The 14113-nt window shown below is 40.0% G+C and overlaps 1 protein-coding gene across 3 annotated transcripts in view; it reads left to right on the forward strand.

Annotated features, from left to right (window-relative positions):
• Positions 1–14113, forward strand: part of LOC100533249 (nicotinic acetylcholine receptor alpha 1 subunit) — a 90223-nt gene that overhangs the window by 72757 nt on the left and 3353 nt on the right. For 2 of the 3 annotated variants that reach the window (XM_013079247.2, NM_001204560.1), the window contains 1 exon segment: positions 552–1473. In XM_013079247.2, coding sequence (XP_012934701.1) covers positions 552–1473 — 922 coding nt within the window. 3 annotated transcript variants of the gene reach the window in all.

Here is a 14113-nt window from a genome sequence, read left to right on the forward strand (position 1 = left end):
GCATGTTTTTAAATTTGTATCAATTTTTTCCTTTTTTGGCTCAACATCTTTCATGCCCATGAAAGAATGTATTTCTGTGTTGATTTTACTCAAAAACGCTGATGTATATTCTCTGTTTCCAGGACTCTCCCAAGCTAAGGAAATGGTTCATCTTTGGCGGTCATTTTCTCACTAATTTTACCTCTGAAACCAGATGGCTCCCGCCTCCTTCATTTGCAAATATCGCAACCTCTATTCAAGATAATTGGATATTATTTCATCCAAAGCAAGATAATAGATTAGCAAGTTTTAAAATGATACCAATAACTCTACCTGCCCCAAAATTGACGAGAGTTTGATTCCACCGCGTCGTGACACATATATTCAAAGCGGTTCAAGTCTGTTCTTCGCGATGTATTTTTGTCTAGCTTGGAATGTCCTAAAGCTGTCTCAATTGTGGTATTAGCGCCCAATAATGCTGAAACAGAAGTAGGCACACTCTCAAATATCCAAGACATCAGCTTTTCTCAGTGTGTCATTTTCGTTCATGCTTTTACCATTATCCTTCTCAGATGCAAAATGAAGTTTGGTTCCTGGACTTATGATGGAGACCAAGTGGATCTGGTGCATATCTGCGCTAAGACGAACGAGGCGAATATCACCATCAAGAACGGCATCGACCTTCGGGGCTTCTACCCGAGCGTGGAGTGGGACATCCTCGAAGTGGACGCCGTGAAAAACATCCGGGAGTACCCGTGCTGCAGTGAGCGCTACCCAGACATAACGTTCAGCGTGACAATGCGCCGCAAGACGCTGTTCCACACTGTGAACCTCATCATCCCATGTGTGGCCATCTCCTTCCTCACCGTCCTCGTCTTCTACCTTCCCTCAGACTCGGGCGAGAAGATCACGCTGTGTATCTCCATCTTGCTGTCCCTCACTGTGTTCTTTTTGCTGCTGGCTGAGATCATCCCTCCCACGTCAATTGTGGTGCCACTCATAGGCAAATACCTCCTTTTCACCATGATACTCGTCACCCTATCCATCATCGTCACTGTCATCGTGTTGAACGTCCATTTCCGATCACCTGCCACACACAGTATGTCGCCGTGGGTGCGCCGTGTTTTCCTCAGCATCCTGCCACGTCTGCTGGTCATGCGCAGACCGCACCCGGATCAGGAAGAGCAGATCGCCGCGGCCTCGGCCCCACCCAAGAAGGTTGTGATACGGACTTGTAACGGTCTAGAAATGAGGACCCCTCCCAGGGATGACTTCGGGGCCAGGCTGCCGGCCGGCTATGGCTACGAAGACAAAATGACGACGCGTTATCGCGGCCCGCACGCGATGGAGGGACTATTGCCTCTGGACAATGCAGGCGAAATGTCGGCCTGCAGCCTACGGAGGTCTAGGCCTTATTCTAAGGAAATCATGGAGGCTATAGAGTCAGTGACGTTTATAGCAGAACATTTAAAAAATGAAGATCGAGATTCCTCAGTGAGTATGATTGTACTGAACGTTCATAACTTTCGTGCGTGTTGGTAGAATGTATGTGTTGTGTCGAAGTTGACTGTTTTGTGGCTTGCTGGTTTCCATTTGTTGGTGTAGTTATTCAAGTAGAATCACATTACGTTTGACGAGCACATCTTTTTGGTGTACTTCTAGACTTAGATGTAATTGAACTGTCAATTACATTTTGGTTTTGATTCTATCGTTTGTTGCACCAAATTAGTCTGCACTAGTAGTTCTTGACTGTGATAATGTCTGTTTCTTTTCTAGTATCAATATTGTTACAATGAGACGTTTATGTACGTGTAAACTTTCTCATTAGTCTGTGTGTGGTTGCGAGAGCAGGAAGGGGTTGTGCCAAGATTTTTTTTCCCTTTCTTGATAGTGTCTTTGAACTTTCAGATCACCAAAATTAATGTTGTGGTGTCTTCAGTTCCGTGTTTGGGCCTATGAAGTGTTAGCGTCCGTAATACTTGTGAGATTATCATTGTTTGTTAGCATTTGAAGACTTTTTGTCTAAGGTCAAAGGATAGATTGTTTCATTGATTTTGGAATGGAGTTTTGCTTCGTAATGGTGTGTAAGATTCAGCAATGATACATGTGTGTACCATAATAATTTGAAGCGTTAGTTCGCCCACACTGAAAGCCGCTGTGTAAAACATTTTTTTCCGACGTTGAACCCGTCTTGATCACGGCCACGCAACGGTGGAGAGAATTTTTATCTTGTATTCCCGTTTTTATGATGGGAGGTTGTATCCCTCTCAGCCCGGTTTAGCAGAACCGAAGCAGCCCTTCCCCTCAGTGATCTAAATCATATCGATAGGGATATGATACTACTACAGAGACAAAAACAGAACGGTGGTCTCCTAAATTTGAAGACTCTTCTCCCTGGTGGTGGGCCAGTCATTCTTTGAGGACTTAAGTTACAATATCCCTGGAGCGTGGAACCGCCTGCTGTTTACTGTAGTGTATTTATACTATTCTGCCGCCCGTTAATTTTTTAAGTCTAATTCATTTCCCTATAGTGTGCATTACATAATGTATATTGTGACAAATGAATATTGGGAGGGGGTGGGGAGGATCCCTTTGTTACAAAAAATGCGAACAGGTTTAAAACGTACGTCTTCTACAAAATCAGTGATAGTTTTTTTAGGGTTTTTTTCACCAATTGGTACGGTGTGTTTGAACTCTTTGTTTTCTGTCTTCTTTCGTTGTAAAGTGTTTGTGTTGTAGACCCCTATTGACATAATTTAGAGCATTGAGAAAGGCGGGCTTCCACCCTGCCTGTCAGGACTAACCAGGGCTTAGAAGGATACAATGTCCCAGCAGAAAGACGGGGATGCTTGATCAAAATTCTCCCCTTACAGAAAGAGACTAAGCGCTACACCACAGGCCCTGGTATTGTTTTCTGTGAAAGCGAGTTGATAGGATAGCGTTGAAATGAGATCAGCACTTTTGGTTTTAGTAAGGAGTGTCAAGTGTAAGGCCATAGTTTCTCTCACCTTGGCGAGCGTGATCGGGCGGTTATGTCGAGTATTTCTGAAGAGCTTCTGTAAGCCTGATTTGTATTCCCAAGATAACCAAAGAGCACAGCAGGGTTCCTGAGTGGGGGATGATAATTGCTAGTAACAAGGTGGGCATGCGTTAAGAGATACGGGTCTTCTAGTTGCGACTGCACGGGGAAGAATTTCCCGTCTCTACGTGTGGTGAGAATTCCAGAGTGGGTTATGCTTTGTTCTATTTTTGTCCAAATGTTGTACTGGTGGTGTATGTGAGTGCTAAGAGCAATAGTGTTGTCAAATGTGTGTGTGTTCTCGTTCGTTTACGCTGTTTGATTGGGTGTGGGTTTTCTTGATTTCTTTTAAAGAAAAAAAGGAGAGCTGCAAAGAAAATCTAAGTTTAGTGTGTTTGATTCTGTCATGATGTTATCCACAAGGGTCCATATTAAAATTTACTGGGTACCATGGTAGTAAGAGATTAAGGTCAGAAAAAAGGGAAGGATGGGAAAGTCTTCGAAAAAGAGGGGAGAGAGAAAGAAAGAAAGAAAGAGAGAAAGAAAGAAAGACCGACAAGCAAAACTCCGTGAAAGACATTCCTAGTTACGTTTTTGTGGTTCAATGACACGACCACAAAAGTAAGACCTATATCCACCTGTGAAAAGCATCAGGTACTTGACTGTTTCACGTCTCTTTACTGTGTAATTCATTTCTTTTTGTTGTGAGATGTAAGATTTATTTGATGATAGTTGTACATGTACTCTTGTTTTTCATGTGAGTGAAATAGGATAACGTCTGGTTTTTCTGTCTTGTTTTTCGTATCTGCACATGAACAGCTGCAAGTCACTGAATGTTCGATGTCTTCTCATCTTTTTGAGTTTGAATTGAGTTTTTTGTGATCACCCTGTTTTTTGTTTTCATGTGATCAATGTTGTCAGCATGTATGAATGTTATTGGCTTCTCTTTTCTCTAGCTTCCCAGAATCTGGCGTCGCAAGTACCCGGTATAGTACTGTTTTTTATTCTTTGACCCTTACTACTCTTTAACTATTTTTTATACAAACTTTGCAGAACGATGGGGCCAACTATGCCGACTGATATAATAACATGTCTACCTCAGCTTTCATTGCTTCCTGCACTAATGGGGTTTGTGGGTGAATTTTCCCTTTTGACTTGATTTGTCTCTTTTTTTGCCAGGATTAACTAGCCTGCTCATGTTTCTCTCTCCGTACAACTTGCGGGTTGTGAGAAATGGTTTTTGAAAAGTTCTGATCTTTAGATTATTTTAGATATTAGACATTGCAATGATAATTAGCTAGTGCAATTTTGTCATTCGACCACAGTTTTACGTGACATGAAAGATATCTTTCGTGGCCGAAAGGCAATTCCTCATTAAACTGTTATTGATAATTGTTTGAAAGTAAAAAAAATTTTAAGATTTCATGGAAACACAAGCCGATTTCAATGTGATTTTTAGAAAGAATGTTTAGTAGGCAAGGCTTCATATTATATCCTGTACTCCCTGCCAGCTTAGCATGGTCTGTCTATATCTTTGTCCATGAATGTCATTTTAGTAGTGTAGTGTTGAATTAAATTCTTTTGTCCAAATGGCATAGCGTGGAAAAATAGGCAAACGCCTCTCTGCTGGCTACATGCCGCAAGTTACTATGAAGAGTGAAATGAAGTAAATTCTTAACCCGAGCTTTAGATATTGGAACAACCTTCTGTTTTCTGTAGGCATTTTTTAAAAAAAACACCTGCATTTGGAATAAAGAGTAATTGGAATAACAACACACTCTATCTTTTTGCGGTCACCTGTGCAATCTACCATTGAACAATTAGGACAGAAGAGATAATTATGATGATGGAAGGTGCATTTAGTTTATTATTCTCAAATTACGGGGAGAAATGGAGGGTAGTTGAAACGTGGGGGGGGGGGGGGGGGGGGCTGCATTACAATTTCAGTGAAAAAGGATGAGGCTGTTTCAGAAGGTCGTTTGTAAAGGAAGTTCTTTTTGTTGTTGTGGTTGTGGCTGTTGTTTTGTTTTGGTTTTTTGTTGCGTCATTTATATCAGAATTTACTTGTTAATTTATTTACTAATTGGGATACTGTTATCATTCATGCTGTCATTCTTATCCTTGTTCTTATTCTTTTATTATTATTGTTATTATACATGTTTTATAAATATTATTATTAAATCAGTAATAATAATAATTATTATTAATAATAATTATTATTACTACTATTATTATTATCATTATTATTATTATTATTATTATTATTATTATTATTATTATTATTATTATTATTAATATTACATTCCATCTGTCTCTGATTTGACCGTGTGGTGAAGTCCTTTGACCCATTATTCTCTTTCTCTTGTTTTATTTTTAAAGTTTCTCTTTCCGTGTCCAGCATATCTCTTTTAAGATATTAGCTTCGTTTTGTGATCCTTTTGATTTATTTTGTGGAGTCGGGTTATTTTTTTCAGTTTGTTTTGGGGGGGTTCCGTTTTGGTAACGATTTTATTTATGCTTATCAAACATTGGTGAAATAGTTGTTCTAGCACTTGTTAATGTTAATATTTTCCAAGTTAGCGTTGAGATTGGTGTAAGTTGTCCAATGTTCATACGCTTGAAAATCGTGTAATCCCGCATTTTAATAGGTTTTTCTATTGACTCGGTAGCTTTTGAAACATTGAAAAGCTTTAAATTTTGGAAAGGTAGTGGAAATATATTTTTGGACTTTCTATGATTTTACTGCATCTGATAATATGCTGTCTCATTGCCTTCCGTACTGTTCTTGAACAGTTACTTGCTAGTAGAACTGGAATCGAGATTGTGGTTGGTTTACTAAAGGTGCAGACAGGAACAGAGTCGTGATTGCTTTCCACCCTTTTTTCGGAATAACTGGTTAACGATCGGTTGGTGTAATTACAACAGAGATGAGCTTTCTGGGGGCGGATCATGTTACCTTACATCACTGTGATTCTTTTTTTAGCCCGGCTGCATCATGAGAACACACTAGAAAAACTAGTACAAAAATGTCACCACTTTCTCTTCAACTGGTTTTTTTCCCCCTTTCTCTAAATGTGGACGTTGATTGCACTTCAATAGACGCGGGATCGGAATCGAACGTCATTGGTACACAAATGTGTTCCGTTTTTGTCCCAGCATGTCTCCTGTTCCTCAAAATGTAGGCGTTGATTACACTTCAATGGAAATGAGGGGAAGAACACGAGAAGAGCTGGCGAGGTATGGAGCAGAGCGCGAGAATGCCAACGTGAGTCGTCCACTGACCGAGGACCGAGGACCCCCCAATCGAATCCCATTAGACCCGAGGTGGTCTGTGGGCGCAAAGCATCTTCGAAAAGATGATAGTTGTGGTGGCCAGCCCGCGGGGACCTGATTAACTAGCCGATCAATCAAATGGTGAAGTCTTTCCCACAGACCTGTGGGGATGTGGATGTTACAACAATCGATGATCCTTCAACCCTCCATATATCTCCGAGCTGTCAACTCGGACACTCGCCGGACTACTACCCCCATGTCAGCATCTTTGATAATTCCTACACGCGAGTTGTTTGTCAATGGAGAGACTGAAGCGAGCCATTTCTGTCAGCTACACCTGGACGTTACGGGGGGGGGGGGGGTTGATAAAAATACCCCAGTAACTGTTTTGGTCCTCTGAAATTTAAAAAAAGAAAATGTTTTGGCTGCTGAGTGTGCAGCATGCAGTTTCAGTGGTGACAGCCATATGGTGTAACTTTCCGTAACATCTTCTAGCCATGGCAAGAGGACATTTGTTTCGAAATAATTGAGCGGTTTTTATTCACTCTAGCGTATCAATGACAAACAACACTAGAGCCAGTCTGCCGAACATGAGTCTGCCGAACGTCAAAGTCGCATCGTATGAGAAACTTAGAAACAGCAGCATCACTGAAAGATTGTATTTTAATGTACTTTTTTTTATGTCGATTTTTTTAACGCTCCCGTCGACATAGTGTATGTCATTTAACAGGTGGGCTTCGGACCTTGCCTGTCAGGGCCAACCCGGGCAGAGAGGATACAACACCAGAAAGAACGAAATACTCGATTTAAAAAATATACCTTCTCGGTGATCGAATTTAGGTCTCCTGCGTGCTGCAGCGAAGCGCCTTATCGCTTCTTCACAGACTCTGGTTTTCTTGTGTTTGGTTCAACTATGAAATATAAAAAAGCATGTTACTGGTAACACTGTCACATGTGTAGGGCTTAAACCGCTGCTCAATTCAATAGCCATCGAGTAGGAAATGAGGTGCTGTCTCTGATTTGAGAATGATAAGTCAACAAAATAGAACAAGTATCAAATGCTGTTTTGACAAAGCTGTAATAACATTAGAAACAAGAGAATCTCAGAGATCCTGTGTGCGAGTTGCGCACGTTTAAGGTCTCTTGGTGGTCCAAAATCGACAAGAGTAGGCTTCGGCAGCCACCCGAGCAAAATTCAAAATTCCTACCAGTGGTGGTAGTAGTAGTAGTAGTAGTAGTAGTAGTAGTAGTAGTAGTAGTAGTAGTAGTACATTTGTAGTAGTAGTTGTAGTAGAAGTAATAGCAGTAGTAGTTAGTAATATCTGGAGAGGGCAGACGATGAGCAAGAGGAGGAACAGCAATTACATAAAGAGGGTGGAGAAGTTATGGCGGTAAGAGGCAAGCTAAATCTACCGCAGGTTTTCCCTCTGTTGGCCGTCTAGTGATCGCTAAAGAGAGAGTTGTGAAGAAAAAGCCGTTAAACAAATTTCACCATTGAATAATGTTTGCTTATCGATTTTATTTCCCTGTAATTCTAAAAATGAAAATGTTGCTCTTTTTGTTACTACGCAAATCTCGGTAGTCCCTTCATTTTGACCTATTAAGAGCTGCTTCAACTCAGAAATAAGGATTTTCTGTGAGAGAAATGTTTCTGTTATTCAAAATTACGTAAACACACTTCAAAGAACGACATTTCCTTGTTCACATAAACCTTCGAAACTGAACCTGGAAATGAGTATGTATAATAAAGATTATTCATTAATGTGGAAAGAATAAGTTGTGGAAGAGGCTTAATACTCGCAATGGCATTCCTAATTTTCTTGATCTTTTAATTTGTTCTTTTTTTGTGAATACAGCTCAGACCTTCTCATGTTCAGACCTTTACTTGGTTTTCTGTTGCAGATGAAAGAAGAGTTTGTTATTTTGTTTCTTCCGAGGGGGGGAGGGGGGTCTGTTTCTGTTTTTGGTTTTGGTTTTGATTTATTTTTGGTTTGATTGGGAGGTTTGGGGAGGTGCTACTTGTTTGTTGGGTTTTTCTCATTTCACTTTCCTTTTGAGATGTGAGCGGTTAAAAAATGAGAGCACTGAAAAGTGCTCGTAAAGACGGAATATCATTTTGTGGAGGAGGCAAAAAAATTCATCGTGTTATGTCGCCAGATTTCTTCTTAATAACACAAAGGCCAGACTTAAGAACTGCTGCTTCAGCAGGTATATGTGTGTATGTTGATACGTTTTGAAAAACACAGAAAATATACATTTATAAGGATATTAACAACACTGTATGGACTTCAGAATGATGGCCTGGTAACTATAGCCATCAAGTAATGCGTATTCTTCTATACACAATAGGTGCTCTTTGGGGTTTCTGTGTGTGACAATTAAGTCGACATATACAGGGTGGTCCAAAAAACTGTACAACTCTATTTCTAAATATCTTGCACAAAGTTTTTACTAGAATGTTGTAATTTGGAACTGATATAATTCACTCAAAAGGAATTTGTTTGACATCTATTTCACAGAGAAGAAAAAAATTTTCAAAGACGAAAATGGCTTTTATAAAAACCTCCTGTAAATGCAAAATGCACCAATTTAAAAGATCTTGTAAAGAAAGTCATGAAATGAATGGTTTTGGTTTTTTTTATTTCTTTTATTTTTAAAAATCTAATCTTTCCATCCGTGTAACCTTTAAACAATGTTTCTTTTCTACTACAGAGTTTGTTTGTTTTTTAATTCTTGAATTTCGAACACCAATGGTCTGTATTTCTTCCTTTGGACTCGACTCATTTTAACGCGTCGTTCGTAACGTTCAGTGGTGGCCAAACACAAGGATCCACTCAACCATGGGTACTCAAAGCCACACACACTGTACACCTTACAGTATGGAGCTGTTCCTAGAAACAATAGAGGTGAGGGGGGGGTGTGAGGTTGCCCAAATATACAGCGTTTGTGGAGCTGATATAACCAGAAAGGTGAATATGAGCTTTACCAAGGAACCAAATGTCATAGAGGAATTATTCACCTTTTTCAAGACGATTTAGGAATCATGAACACATTGCTATCCCTTGATAGCTTTGCGAAAAGGAAAATGATACAGTCGTAGATGAAGATCCTCCTTGAGAATGTGGGCCGTTGAGATATGTAGGAAAGTCCTAGCTGCAGACATCGTCTACGGACAGACGTCTCATGGGGCTCATCTACTGAATTCTGCACCCTGGTGACGTTTAAAGGTGTGCAAACGGTGTGTGTGTGTGTGTGTGTGTGTGTGTGTGTGCTTGACCTGTAGTGGTCATTTATCTGGGAATTTTCAGTTCTGATTCTCTACAGGTCCTAATAGATGGACCATTTTCACCCTTTACATCAAAGGAGGCCTTAAGAGCACTTTAACATTATTTCCGTACCTTGTGCCAAACGTACGAAATGAGTTGGTGGTGAGGAAATGTTCAATACAAAAAGCTCTCTGCTCTTTACTAATCTTAACCACGATCTCAACAGGCAAAGGAAATTTGAAAAAAGACTATCTGCAAACTTCTGTTGGCCTGTTAGAATAATGTAGTTTGCAATATGGTGCAACGGTTAGGACTGCGAACTAGTGCGTCATGCTGCAAAAATGGGGACATAACTGAAAATTGGTTCCTTTTTTAAAGCGCTATGTAGAGCAAAACTATTCTGCGGTTTATCTAAAATTAATGTAAGACAAATTCCTTTTGACTTTCAAATGTTGTGTACAAATTTGAAACTCGAAACTTCATTGTGGAGGAAAATAATTTTTTAAAAAGTTGTGCAGGTTTGGTTGGGGGGGGGGTTTCGGGGGGGGGGGTGGATCATTCTGTATGTAGTCGATTTTGTCACAAAGGTCCCCCCCCCTCCCCCCCTTTTTTTTTGAAACCCTGAGTGAGTTGCTTCCCTTGTTCAAATACCTGAGCATGGCAGCAGCTATTGATACGTATGGCTTTTGCCATGCATGTCTTTGTGTTATTGACTTAATATTGTCGAGCCGGTAGAGCAAATTGGAACATTTCTTTAATCTTTAGTGAACAGTGCCTGAGGCTTGTAAAGTTCATAAATATGTTTTAGAGTGGAGTTCTTGTTAAGTATAATTTTTGTGATCATAAATAACGGAAACTATTTAGACAACCAGGGAGGGAAAAAAGCAAAATATCCTTGAGTTCAATCTTTTATTTTATCCTTGTCTTTTATTTCAAATGGACATTTACTCCAGCCACTCAAATTTGCCTTTCTGAAAGCTTGCATGTTACGTTGTTAGAAATTTTAAGAATTTTTTTATATTTACGTATTTAAATGTATTTGGTGTTTGCCAATAGCATCACTGCAGCGCTCTTGTCCTGTCTGTTGTGTTTGTTCTTTTGAGTGTCTTGAAAGCATATAATTATTTTATTCTCGCTATGGCTTGTGGTTCTACCAGTCCTTGCTATGACATGGCGTGTGCTGGTTTTTAGTATGTTTGTTTATATAATATCAAAGATAGTGAATAACAAGATGGGCCACTCAGCCAAAAAAGTGTCCGCAGGAAGTATGCTCTTTGCTTCAGATGGCGCTGCAGTCTGTTTTGAAGCTCTCTTTCGTTTTTCCAGAAGAAGAATAGGAATAGCACCTCCTTGCGTGCGCAGATCGACTGCTGTTCATCAGCAGTTCGGGTACGTTCAGTGCGGAGTTTAAGGGTTTTTTTTATATTTTAATGACCTCTCGCCCTTCATTCTAAGGTCAAATTAAACGAAGAAAACCATCTCCTTTTCCTCCGGAAGAGGTTTTTTTGTCAGCGTAACCATTTTTAAAAAGCGTTCTTCCGAAATTTATCCCAAAACTTGCTAGTTTCACTTTGATTTTGTAAAACTCAAGTAGGATAACTCTGTTCGCAAAGAGTGCGCTTTTGTGAAGAGGGCGCCACCAAATTTTGAGGACACTTTTTTAATTGTCTCAAAGAGAGAAGTGGCCCATCTTGTCTTGTACTATCTTTGATAATATACAGTTTGATGTCCCGCTTGCATGCTTTGCTTTGAGGCCAACAGTTTTCTTTATTTCAGCGATGGAACGTGGTCTGGCATTGGCCAGAACAGCTTAGTGTCTTGCTACTTAAGTAGATGCAGAATGTTTCTTCTACCACAGAATGATTGACCCATATTAAGAGGGAAAACATAAAGGTTTTGTGAGAAAACAATGTTTAGAATTTTTGAGAATGGTATACTCTGACTATATAGATAATTTTTTTAATTGGTTTTACTAAGTGTTTTCGTAAGTGAAAATTGCAATGGTCCACATACTGGTAGTTTTCAGAATATTAAGTGATATATTACATGTGCTATTTATATTTTAAAAGACAAATGAATCCATTTCAAAGACAAATAGATAAACAAAGAAACTGGAAGACGACGGGGCACCATTCACCAGTTACGTTATAGAAAGATTTAGAGGACACGAAACAGCGATTTACACTCTGTACACACTATCCATGATCTTCTATTATCCTAGATTGTTTTTGTTGGTGAAGTATATTATGCCCGGCACACATTAGGAGAATTTTGCACTTCATTCGTCTGCGAAGTATGACGTCACTTGCAGTAAAACACACACAAACGGATGAAAATATTTCATTTGCATAATATTCGCAGCACTACGACGGGTGGAATTAATGTTTCTAGTGTGCTCGGGGTCTTTGGATGGTTTGTTTGAAGAGTTCTGTTCAAACGAGGGGTCTCTCTCTCTCTCTCTCTCTCTCTCTCTCTCTCTCTCTCTCTCTCTCTCTCTCTCTCTCTCTCTCTCTCTCTCTTTCTCTCTTTTTCTCTCTCTTTCTCTCTCTCTATCTATCTATTTATCTATCTCTCTTATATATATAATATATATATACATACACACACACACACACACACACACACATACATATATATATATATATATATATATATATATATATATAATATATGTTCATACTAATGCTAGTTAACGTTTGTTTAAATAAGGTTCGACAGGGGCCCAGTGTTTTTGTGGTACTGGTCGTGGCGATTTCTTACAAACGAGAGATGCATTTGAACCTTTGAAGCCGTCGTCAGAACTACATGTATTCGGAACGTGTTTTCCTTACGCCATGACATCTGTGTAGCTTTTTTTTTTCCTTTCACCTTTCCCCTACTGTAAAAACCGGAGTTTTTGGTGTTTGAGTTTTGGTTTGCTTTTGTGTGGTTTGGTTTGCTGGGAGGGGGGAGGGTTTGGGGGGGGGTTCTCCTTTTTGTGTAATGGGCCATAATTTTGTGAAGCCTGTCACGTTTCGGGCCATTGCTGAACTCTCTTATTATCGTGTCTGGTGTTCTCAAATCATGTCTGGAGCTTTTTCCATATTGCTTGAACTTTTGTAAAGAAGGACTGCTGGTAGCGTATACTGGCCATCTCTGACTCCCGACATGTCCTCCAGTCTTACTTATAATTTGGCTACCTTCACGCTAGCTTCTTGTTGCTGTCAATGACGTTGTGTTCGCCTTCATGTAGCCTGCTTGCGTTAGCAGGCGGATGTCCACCTACACTTTTGTTGGTTTTTGGTAAGCCTCTGCTTTCACGTAGGTTTTTACTGATGTTAGTCAGTTCATCTAGCCGTGCGAAAATACTCTCTATTTATCTTTTCATATTTATCTTGTAAAAAATACCTATAGTGAGATTTTTTTCATCGTTGCCTTACGGTATGTACACGATGAAATGTGGAGTACAGATTATTTTCTTTAAAAGAATGTTTTGTTGGAGTCCTTAATTCTATTGGTTTCAAAGACTTTATCGTTAACATTTTGCTTTTTGGTGGTCCTGTTTAGGGATGCATAAAGTAATTATCGGTGTATTCTGTCAGTGTAGATACCCTTTACTACCGCTCATATCGACCAACATAACAGTTTCTAGAAGGCACTGTTGAGTTGAAATCCCATCGCTTGAAACAAAATGTGGGAAAGTGACCTACCTAGAGGAGAAAGCGTCAGAGCAGACGAAACTACCTACACACGTTGTTACGGTGGACTAGTGTTTAAGTAGATGTACCTGCCGAGATGCCAGTGCTCTCGAATTCCCCGAGCTCCCTCTCAGCCTCTTCTCTCACCTTCACGCGCCTAATCCGATGGTATACACCATAACAAGTCTCTCATGTTCCCTAAGCCTGTGGGAATACCCAGTGCTTCCTATTACGCTCTCCCATCATCCCTTGAAGTGTTGGAGCTACTCACTCGCGCGTTTATCCTCTAATGACTTACCTAACTGCGGCCATTCCTGTCATTATCTCATTTTCGCCCTTCCTTATGAGGCAGTTAACTGGCTGGTTCTTTTGTGCTTACTTTCACAGTCTACCACCTGAAGGTGTTTCGTTTCTTATCTTTATACTTTACACAACTTAATCCTCAACACCTTTACACTTTGGTTCATCTTGGGACGACCTGTAGCTAAATCTCTTTTATTACGTTACCTTGGCCATGCTCTTTTTTTTTTAGCAGTTTAGTCCCCTGTGCTCTGTGCATTATTATTTTAAGTCATTAGAAAACAGGAGTGAAAGTGAAGGAGTTAAGGACAGCCCCTGGTTGTTTCTCCTCGTTTTACGCTCTCCCCAATCCTTCCTGCAATGGTTACATCAGTCTCAGAGCTGGTGTGAGCCGTCAGGAGAAGTCATGTGTTGGGTCACCATAAAAAGTGTGATTAATATGAACTGTTGTCCATGTGTTTGTCCCCCCCCCTCCCCTATTTCTACCGGCTTTCCTGTCCGGTATGGTCCGACACCAATTATTGTGCCGATGGTAAGTTTTTCAAACGCTTGCATGTTTCTCCTCAAAGTGTTTTCTTTACACGCGCACACACACACAC

Source organism: Aplysia californica, unplaced genomic scaffold (genome assembly GCF_000002075.1).
Source record: "Aplysia californica isolate F4 #8 unplaced genomic scaffold, AplCal3.0 scaffold00001, whole genome shotgun sequence".
NCBI classification, from domain to species: Eukaryota; Metazoa; Mollusca; class Gastropoda; order Aplysiida; family Aplysiidae; genus Aplysia; species Aplysia californica.